A 10,773-nucleotide genomic window follows, 5' to 3' on the forward strand; every position below is an offset into this window, starting at 1 on the left:
TAATAATATAAATTTTTATACTTTTTGCTTTCTTATCCTACTTTCCATCAAGAGCACATGCACTATCCAAGTTTTGAAAAAAAAAAAAAAATCAAGCCCTTGAGCATAAACTGGAGGTGCTCAAGTATAGATTGTAAATAGTAGTGTTATTTCTAGATTACATGTACCGTATTATTCTCTAGTTTAAGTAATTAAAAAGGGGAAAAATAAGAAGAGAGATGAATTGACTGATACAGGTAAATGAGTGCAAGTGGAATGTTTCGAATTTAAAACTTTTTACTTACATTAAAAATTGAGAAAAAAAATTAACCAAGTATGAAAAGCAACCTGGAATTCCAATATTGTGGCCTAAGATCCAACCACCAAATATTAGTGCTAATGCTACAGATGAGCAACAAGGGGTTGAAGTCAAAGCACTAGTGTCTATAAAAATCAAAGTCAAGCATTAGGGTCCACAAAAACTCAAGTCAACCTTATGCAAAATCAGAGAATTGATTAGTCATGGGCAAAGAAAAGAAAAACAAGCGAAGAGAAAAAGTTCTAGTACTCGGGGCTAAAAGAAACAATCTACTATTAAAATCAGCAAATATAAGCCAAAAGAATGGTAGTTGCCCAAATTATTTAAGTGAGATGTTCCTTGGAAAACAAATACTAGTTCAGAAGAATAACAACTACACATATTCAAAATGTCAAGAAGTATAATAACGACTTTTCCTTGGAAGGGGATTGGGGGTGGGGAAGGGCGGGGGGATACTATAGCGAATAAATGTAAATAATTTGTCTCGTTCTAGATTTATAATTTGTCTCTTTCTAGATTTATGCCTTTTTTTAAGAGACAGATCTTAAATCCTAAATCTCTATTTACAATCCCTTATACTTTATCACCTAACTTAACTGTCTCTTCTTAAAGTTATGCTCAGTGACCGATAAATAAAAAAGAAAAAAAGAAATTTCCAACTTAATTTGGTTTAGTCGTCCAATCCTCATCAACATGGGATTGGGATTTGCTCTTAAAGTTATAATTGGTGATCGGTAAAAAAAAAATAAGGAAATTTCCAACTTAATTTGGATTAGTCATTTAATCCTCATCAACTTGGGATTGGGATTGGGTATACGAGGGCTTTTGATATTATGACATGTTATACAGGGAATTCATTTATATCGCGGCAATATTGACAATTCACGCTCAACCGTTAGATTTGATGTTTTCCGTCCAATTTTCAATTTAGTTGAAATCATAAAAAGCTATAGTGTAGTTTTTTAAATTAGAGAGAGTTAAATTGAATATTTAACAAATCACAGGGATTTTTTTGATATTTTACCCTGACAATTTAAATCTTTACTTTACTACTAATTATCTATGTTGTTTACCGCTCCACGTTTGGCTTGTGCATCTTTTTGTTTCAACTTAACATTGTTGTTGTGTATATAATACATTACAACCTTGTGATTTAATAAATGTAATGATATTATGAAAATAAAATAAATTTGACAAAACAAAATGGTCTTAGTATTTGTTTCTCTGAATTTTAAGCTATAAATTAACCTCATAATTCAGAAAAGTTTGAAAATTTTTACATTTATGACTTTTAAATCATGTGTTCTAAAAACTATTGTCCAAACCAAATGAAATAAGACGAACATTGTATTATGATGTTGACGATCTAAATTTGACAAAAAAATATTTTGAAATAATATAATTATGTGATGTAATACTAATATATGTGCGTGTGTAGTATACAAGAGTCTAGATTGTATTCTACAGTTTGAGTATTTGAATTTAATTCAGGCTATTCTACAATACAATCGTGGGGCGAATGATGGGGAAAAGATAATCTCATCCAAAATGGTGTCAAATCAAAAAGAAAATTTTGCTTCTTGTGTATTTCTAGAAAAAGAACAAAAGATCTTTCACAACCACTTTTGGAAATTGTACTCCTTACTGGGTTGTCTTTCATTTCATTATCAACTTGCAAGGACCCATTTGCCCGCCTTAGTAATTTGCCAAGAAATAAGTCCTGTTTGGATAATAGATTATTTAGGATAATTTTTTGAAAAATATACTGTAATATTTTTTTGATGTGATGTATGTAAGATAAAAAATATGTTAATAATACAAACAAATAAATTTTCATAAATAATTCACTATTTTTTTTGAAGGAATAATTCACTATTCAAGTAACACATATGGTCTTAGACTCTATATTGTACATCAATGTCGAGACATGGTTTTAAGTCTTGTCTCTATTAATTGACACAAAAGAGACATTTGTTATTCTTACATTGCAAATGAAGGGCTTTCATTACGATGCTATGAGGTAGTAAACTAGTAATTCATACATTGATCTTACATTAATTGTGGATTACCTGTAATCATATAAAAAGAAAAAGGTAATCCATACATTTATTTCTTGCAATTAGGGTTCATGACGATTCTTTAAGCTGGTAGCTTATCCATTTATTTCTCGTCACATGATGTATAAGATACACATTTTCTTTAATCAAAATACCGTTAAATCTCCATATTTTTCGTAGTTTTAAACTATGTCTCGAGTTTATTGAAATATTACAAATATATGATGCGTTCTACAGCATAAAAGAACAAAAATGTAGCGCATTCTATATTTCTACTAAGATGTTCATGTCATTTCCAAGGAAAAGTTCAGTTTTGATTTTTGGATTATGTAAAGGAAAAAAATATTAAAGACTTGCTTATTTTGTCTTGTTAAACGCAATATCCTTTCAAAGTACCTATGAAACATAATGTAGCCAAAAAGATTGATGTTGAAAGTTTGGAAACTGGAGCTTATAAGTTTATTCTTCTGTTTTATAATAACATTTCATAAACAAAATTAAAAAAAAAGTGCAAAGGTTTGTAGCCTTTAGAAAAAAAACAAAATACTCTAGACTATGAACAATTAAATGTCAACTTTGCCCCTTATCTTATTTTCTTTTACTTAGACCAAGGCTACAAATATCATGCTAGTAACTTCTCTGGGAAAATTCCTCAAAAAAAAAAACTTCTCTGGGAAAAGACTTTTCATTTAGCTAAGTTTAAGAATGCATTAAATCATGCATGTGGACATTGTTCTTGTACTAAATATATCAGCTTCCATCCCTTTCATGAATTGTAGCCTAACTCCTTAAAGTCCTCTCCTTTAATGGGATTCTTTGTTCCACGCTTACCAAAGTTTTCTCCACGATTTAAAGCAGATTCCCATTTCTCTGTCATTCAAGACATGTTTCCAACTTCTGCATTGTACAGACAAATCCCATTTTGAATTCTCTTTTTCTTCCTTTTGATCTTTACTTGCCAGGTCAAGTCTTCACCTGTAGCAAAAGCCAAGTTTCAAATATGCAGACTGCTTGACAAGGATGGTCAAGGTGGATGGTTTTCTCTGCTCCATAATAGCAGATGGTTAAAGGGTTGCATCAAATTCACATTTTAAGCAGTCCCTTTTCATTTCTTGCAGTATTTAGCAGAAAGAATCAAACAATTGCAAACTTTAAGAATTATTTCTGTTAGCCTTTATTCTTTTTGGTGTTATTGTTGTGCTGTTTCAAACATGAAATTGACAGTGCTGATGCTAGTAATCTTTCTGCTATTGGTGCTACTTGACAATTCCGTGGACTGTCAAAGGCCTAGTGTTGTAAAAATAGGTGCAGTTTTTACTTTCGATTCAGTTATTGGCAGAGCTGCAAAGGCTGCCATGGAACTTGCTGTTTCGGATATCAATGCTGATCCTCGAATCCTGAATGGAACCCAATTGAAGTTGATTATGGAGGATGCAGAATGCAACGTCTTTTTAGGATCCATGAGAGGTACCTATCTCATGTCTCAATTGCTATTTTTGTTGCCACATACATTTTTATCTAATTCTGTCTGGTATGTGTTTGAAATAATTATTTCTTGGTGCTGAATTGTATATCTCCTATGGCTCAAAGATGTGAGGCTACTACTTGACTATGAACTCTGTAGTGATAGTTTTGAATTATTTCTAAGGACATTGGTTGATTTACGAGACTGTTATGTGAAGATTTTTACTGTTATAGTCTATGGATTAGAGTAGGCTTAATCTAATTCAAGTATATGAAAAGAGAAAGGAAATGTAAAGAACCGATGAATGGACATCTGGCCAGTTTATGCAATTTTTAACCCCCTTTACATATCAAATTTGTCCTTGTTTAAGATGCTATGAGTCCCCGCCCTCTCAGAAGGTTGCACAAAGAAGTATATAGGATAATTGAATCTCAGTTCCATTTGGATTATATAAGGTCTTCTACACAGTTGAGATGCTCTTTCTATAGTTTGTGGCGAAGCCAGAGTATGCTCCATATTCTACATGCATCTTTTACATTCTTCAGATCTAATTATTTCTTGAATCTAACTGCTTCTCCCTTTAATAACCTTAAATTGACAAAATTATGATTCCTTTCCAGAATCTACTATGTACAGACTCTGCATGCTTAGTGTGATGGCAATTACCAAATTAATTATTGTCCAAGTGTTACATCATCCTCACCCTTGACTTCAACTGGTATTTTCTTCCAGATTAAGGTTTTAGCTTATCAATTGATGCCTTTCTTTCAATTTCTTTCTCATTTCATATGTTGCAATTCTTTAAATTGTTATTCTTGTTTCTCCCCAAACTTCAACAACTGACAATTTTTTACTTGAAAGAGAAATATCCTTAAAGAGGGAACAAAAAAAAGGTTACATGCGTTAAGAGTGAGAGGGGAGTGATACTTTCTCTTTTGCTGGCAGTATGTAATCCTGAGGAGCTCACTCATTCCTACAACCTTCCATTTTTCAGTATCACAGATGGAACAAACTTGAGGGATGGCATTTTCTGCTCTTATTACTACATATTTATTGTCTACTATCCCTAGACTTGTTTGAAGTGAAATCGTCTTAACTAAGAAAGCAAAAGTCATGTTATCTTTTATGAAACTTCGCAATCTCGTATTCCATCACCTGACTGCAGTGTGCCTAGCTTGAGGTTATGAGGTATGGCTTCTAGCTATAAGGGGCAAAAACATTATTCAATAAGCGTTCTATACCATCATCTTAAATTGTTGAAAGAATCTGAAGTCGAACATGAATAAGTTTTGATCTGGAGCATACCAATTTAATCCTTTGTTAGTTGAAGATAAAAAATCTTCTGCTTTTTGCTTATAGTTTGTTTTCCTTCTTCAATATTAGGTCTTCAGTATGCAGGTCAGAGTTCTTAATTATAGATTATGCTGTCTTGATTCAATAGCTTCTGTCAGCATTTCAGGTACTTGATAATGAAGTAGTTGCAATTATTGGCCCACAGTCTTCTCCGATAGCTCATATGATCTCTCAAATTGCTAATGGGCTTCATGTGCCCCTTGTCTCGTATGCTGCCACTGATCCAACTTTATCAGCCTTACAATTTCCTTACTTTCTACGAAGTACACATAGTGACTCTTATCAAATGGAGGCTGTGGCTGATTTTATCAACTTTTATGGATGGAAAGAGGTTATTGCCATCTTTATTGACAATGATTATGGAAGAAATGGGATATCTGTTTTAGGGGATAAGCTCACAGAGAAGATGGCTGTAATTTCTTATAAACTAGCCTTACCATCTCAATTTGATGTGAATTTTATTACTGACGTTCTTAACAATTCCAAGTATTTAGGTCCTCGTGTTTATGTTGTGCACATTAATCCTGACCCAATGTTGAGATTCTTCCACATAGCACAGCAGCTCAACATGATGACTAGTGAATATGTTTGGCTTGCAACTGATTGGCTTTCTTCCACTTTAGATTCACTATCAAAAGACAATCAAGATTTGTTCAGCATGCTTGAAGGTGTAATTGTGTTTCGGCCTCATACTCCTACAACCACCCTGAAGAAAGCCTTTGTGTCTCGGTGGAGGAAACTACAGCAAAGGGATGCAGTACATTCAGGATTGAATGTGTATGGACTTTATGCATATGACACAGTATGGGCAGTTGCACATGCAATCGACAAAATTTTAAAACAGCATATCAACATTTCATTTTCTTCCAGCAGCACATTACAAGATGCAAAGACAAATAGGATGCAGCTCGGGAAGTTTAAAGTTTTCAATGGTGGAGAACTTCTGCTCAAAATTTTGTCAGAAACAAACCTCACTGGCTTAACTGGCCAGATTCGATTTAATGCAGATAGGAACATTATCTTAACTGGTTATGAGGTTGTCAACATTGTGCGAATGGTAACCCGCATAGTCAGTTATTGGTCAAACCATACTGGTTTCTCTCTTTTGCCACCTGAATTCCGCAAGGAAAATCAGACCAGCTATTCCCATCCAGATCAAAAGATTGACAATGTTACATGGCCTGGTGGGATGACTAAAAAGCCGCGTGGATGGGTGATTGCCAATGGCGGAAGACCGCTCAGAATTGGAATTCCCAAGAGGGCCAGTTTTACAGAGTTTGTAACTGAATTGAACAAAAGCCACAATGTTCAAGGTTATTGCATTAACCTGTTTGATGAGGCACGACAACTAGTTCCATACGATGTTCCTTCCACATTTGTGCCTTTTGGCAATGGTCTTTCCAATCCAAACTATGATGCTTTGGTGAAAATGGTGGCTGATGGTGTAAGTATCACACATGCTTTGCCATTCATTTAATTTATCTAAGATTCTGATATTGTTAGATACACAATTCTTAATCTTTACTCTTCTAGACTTCATACACATTTGGTCAAGCATGAATCCATTATGAATATAGCTACAGAGAACAAATATCAAAAGAGAACACCAAAGTTGGCTAAAAGTGAAGATTTGTCATAAACAATTGCAATGTGTAGAAAGTTATTTTTGCCAAAGCCTAACTGATATCACTGACATTTCAGTGGCTTATCTTTTGTTTCCATCTTCATTTGACATGTCCAATGTGGAGGGGATCTATTACTCACTCTTTAAGGGCATACTTGGTTCATTCTTTAAAGGTATGTTGCAGGTTTTTGATGCAGCTATTGGGGATATTACTATTGTGACAAACAGAACGAGGAATGCTGATTTCACTCAGCCCTTTGCTGCTACTGGGCTTGTCATAGTTGTTCCTATTGACAATTCAAAGTCAACTCCTTGGGTCTTTGTCAAACCCTTTGCATTGAAACTTTGGGCTGTCATTGCAATCTCTTTTGTTGTAATAGCAGTTGTTATATGGATACTTGAGCACCGCGTCAATGATGAATTTCGTGGCCCTCCTAAACAACAGCTTAGAACAATGTTCCTGTAAGCCCTTTTTCAGTATTCATTCACTCATTTCACACTTGAGACTTGCACTTTTGATTTCACAAATTTTCATGTGACCATATTGAACTTCTGTTACTTAAGCAGACAAAACCTGAACCATGTAAGTTCCAGGCACCATTTCACTCTTGATATTGTTTTACTGAATTTTCGTTTACTGAACAGTAATTAACTCTGATCAATTTGTTGATGCAGGTTTAGCTTCTCAACTCTATTCAAGACAAATCGTAAGTACAGTACATCGGTAGTTGTGTTGACAAGTTATATGTAAAACTAATACTTGCATGGATCCATATCAGTTAGTGTTTGGTTTGTAAAATGTTCTTTTAGCTAGCATTGTATAGGCTATAGAGATTCTGAACTAGCCTTAAACTAGAGAAGAAAGTGTGTAGGGCATGTTGCTATTTTGCTGAAAGGCTTTTCACATCCTAGTCTCTCTCATATGCTATCTGCAATTTCTTTTACAAAACCTAAAACATATGATCTTCTCTCTCAGCATTTCTCTGTGTCTTTGGAATTGCTTGCATTTTCTGTCAAATACAACTAAGTACACGTAGAAATGTTGTGTAACAGTTTATTTTTTTCTAATTTCAGAAGAAAAAACAATAAGCCCGCTGTCACGAATGGTGATGGTGGTCTGGCTGTTCCTCTTGATGGTTGTTACATCAAGCTACACAGCAAGCTTGACATCAATCCTTACAGTCCAGCAGCTTTCATCATCTACTATCACGGGAATTGACAGCTTGATTGCCAGTGATTGGCCTATTGGTTATCAAGTCGGATCATTTGCTTATAGCTATTTAAAGGACAATCTCAACATACGAAAATCAAGACTTGTGTCTCTAGGCTCCCCAGAAGAATATGAGAAGGCCCTCAGGCAAGGGCCAAAATCTGGAGGGGTAGCTGCTATAGTGGACGAGCTTCCGTACATTGAATTGTTTCTTTCCAAGCGCACTGATTTTATAATTGTTGGACAGCCATTTACAAAGGGTGGTTGGGGCTTTGTAAGTGCCGACTTTATGATTTCTTGCATGCAAATCTGATTTTATTTGGATAGAGTTATATCTGAAGCCGAAGAATAGCAAATTTGTTATGCAGAAATGCAGAACAGTACACAACGCTGGAAAAATGTGGCATCTCATCTAGTTTCTTGGTTCTTCAGTCATGTTATAAGCTTGGAATAATTTAAACATTTTGTCTCAAACTTGTAAAAGCTACGTTTCTTTTCCTGTGGGCATCTTCTGTTTGTTTATCTTACTTATCTTACAATTCAGGCTTTTCAAAAGGACTCTCCCCTTGCAGTGGACATGTCAACAGCAATCCTAAAGCTTGCAGAGAGTGGGAAACTCCAGGAGATCCATCACAAATGGTTCTGTAAGCCAGAATGTCCAGCACAGAGAATACAAAACCCTGATCCTAATCAGCTGCATTTAAGAAGCTTTTTGGAACTGTTTATACTATGCGGTGTTTTCAGCCTTGGAGCCCTTTTACTCTTTCTATTCAGAGTTGCTAGGCAATATGCAAGGTACCAGAAGAAGCAGATGGAAACTCCTACTTCTTCAACCACACTCTCATCAAACGTACATTGTTCAAAGGTCCTTCACAACTTCTTTGACTTCATTGATGAGAAGGAAGAGGCAATCAAAAGATACTTCAATCAGCACAACAACTCTCAGTCTCAAGTGAGTTGATAAGCTAAATTCCTACCATCAAGCTTCTAACTTTTTTCAGTTATCCTTGTTGCAAAGCTAAGTTCCTACCATCAAAAAGAATCCTTAGCCATAGACGGTGTATATATGTCCTTTTAGGTAAAAGATTTTCTCTTGTATTCCTTGTCTCATTTTGATGATGAAATTTGACACGACCTAGTTAGCTACTTAGTTGTTGAGTCTAGCTTACAGTATAGTTTGTCCTTTCAATGTAACAAATGGAATAGATCTAACAGATCTAACGGGGGAAAAGAAAAGGTTAGGACAAGAGTTTACTGCAACAATTTCTCATTGCTGGACTGGTTCACAATGTTCTACGCATAATCCTGCAACTGGTTATGATTCTTCATGTTGTTCAAAAACATGTAGCTACGTCTGTTTGGACCGTGGTATATTTGATTACATCACAGATATATTATATATTTTTTAATAATCTTTTTATCTTCCCAATCACATTTTTATCATATAAAAAAAAATGTTATAGTGTTTATTTAAAATATTATTCCAAATAATCTTCTATCCAAATACGCTATTGGGACCATACGTTTAATGCATCGAGTCAGTCAAACAACCCCCCTCTTTAACTCTATTTAATTTGTGGGCCAATAAGTATGGGAAAACAGAAGCAGCTGGTCCCTTTTCACATAATCCAACTGTCCTGGTCCATCTCCTCATGGGCTCACACGCTCAGGTGATGTAAAATATTTTAGCCTTTAGTGATGAGATGGGAGAAACGTCCAAATAAATTTTTATAGGAAAAGGATTTCTAATCTATACCCCTACCAAAAAAAAAAAAAAAAAACAGAGAAAGAGAACAAGTTTTGATTTCATCTTTAGGTGATTATTGAAAAAAAAATTATAAAAAAAAAGTATGGGAGTGTTAAAATGTTGGTCATTGCCTTTTTTTTTTTTTTTTTGGCTCTTAGCAAGATAATGATGAGATTTAAGAAGTGAAGAAGGGAAATATTGGTTTCGAATCCAAGACATCCAAGTTTTGAGTCTTAATTGTAGCCACTAAATCAGTCCTCTGCGGCATCATCACCTTGCTTCAAAGCAAATTAAAGGATATTTAAAAGCAAATCTCCTTGCTGTTATAATTTTCCTCCACTACTTTGTTGATTTGATGGTTTCCAATTTTCAACCTCACCGTTCATATTAAAAGTGGATTAAGGCCTCATTTGGAGTTACCGTGTATGTTTAAAAAAAAAAAGGAGTTTTAAGTATTAAAAGTACTTCCAAGGTATTTAGTAATTAATTTTTTCAAAACTTAACGAATCCAATTTTTGATAACTTAAAAGCACTTGTGTCAGAAGTACTTCTTTATAAGCCGTCGTAATTTTAAATCAGGCCTAAATCATTTAAAATGTACAAATGCTAATTCTTTTCACCTTTTCAAATAGATAAATGATGGCTCCAAAAAATGATGCTAATTCTTTACCAAATGGAAAAAAATTAGAGATGTTGTGAAAAGAATAAAAAGCTAGGACTAAGACTCTCCATTTCCACAAACAAGAACTTTGGGTTGAGCTGAGCGACTGATGTGAACAACCATTTAATGGTTGAAGGTGCACAGCGGTGCCACTTTCACTTGTTCCCATCTATCCAAAGGTCATTTATATGAGTGGATGGCATTTTTTAGAAGACAAAGCATCACTATAGCATTTTTTTTTTTTTTGGACAAGGGTGCATGTAAATATGATTTAAAGAAACCAAAATTTTTTTTGAAAAAATTCAATTGGGAAATGTTTTTGAAAATCAGTTAAAAATTTCTTTTATCGAAAATAGCC

General features: G+C 34.4%; 1 protein-coding gene across 3 annotated transcripts; it reads left to right on the plus strand.

The window, feature by feature from the left end:
* The first annotated feature begins 3,033 nt into the window (after nucleotides 1–3,033).
* On the plus strand, nucleotides 3,034–9,419 carry LOC113743352 (glutamate receptor 3.7-like). Of its 3 annotated transcripts, none has more exons than XM_027271336.2 (6): nucleotides 3,034–3,822; nucleotides 5,272–6,617; nucleotides 6,982–7,259; nucleotides 7,473–7,504; nucleotides 7,872–8,281; nucleotides 8,552–9,419. In XM_027271336.2, the coding sequence occupies exons 1-6, from the start codon at nucleotides 3,567–3,569 to the stop codon at nucleotides 8,966–8,968; spliced, it is 2,739 nt and encodes a 912-aa protein (XP_027127137.1). In that variant the 5' UTR covers nucleotides 3,034–3,566; the 3' UTR covers nucleotides 8,969–9,419. The 3 variants fall into 3 exon arrangements, with proteins under 3 accessions (XP_027127137.1, XP_027127138.1, XP_071904832.1); XM_027271337.2 differs by having other exon boundaries at nucleotides 3,704–3,822; nucleotides 5,280–6,617; XM_072048731.1 differs by lacking the exon at nucleotides 3,034–3,822 and adding an exon at nucleotides 4,465–4,538 and having other exon boundaries at nucleotides 5,280–6,617.
* The last annotated feature ends 1,354 nt before the right edge of the window (nucleotides 9,420–10,773 follow it).

Source organism: Coffea arabica, chromosome 5e (genome assembly GCF_036785885.1).
Source record: "Coffea arabica cultivar ET-39 chromosome 5e, Coffea Arabica ET-39 HiFi, whole genome shotgun sequence".
Taxonomy (NCBI): Eukaryota; Viridiplantae; Streptophyta; class Magnoliopsida; order Gentianales; family Rubiaceae; genus Coffea; species Coffea arabica.

Bases quoted from the DNA above. Each gene is read 5' to 3' on its own strand.
- LOC113743352 (XM_027271336.2), top strand. From the start codon at position 3,567: ATGAAATTGACAGTGCTGATGCTAGTAATCTTTCTGCTATTGGTGCTA. The intron at 7,260-7,472 runs GTAAGCCCTTTT...TTGTTGATGCAG, and splicing joins CAGCTTAGAACAATGTTCCT to GTTTAGCTTCTCAACTCTAT. The intron at 7,505-7,871 runs GTAAGTACAGTA...TTCTAATTTCAG, and splicing joins AACTCTATTCAAGACAAATC to AAGAAAAAACAATAAGCCCG.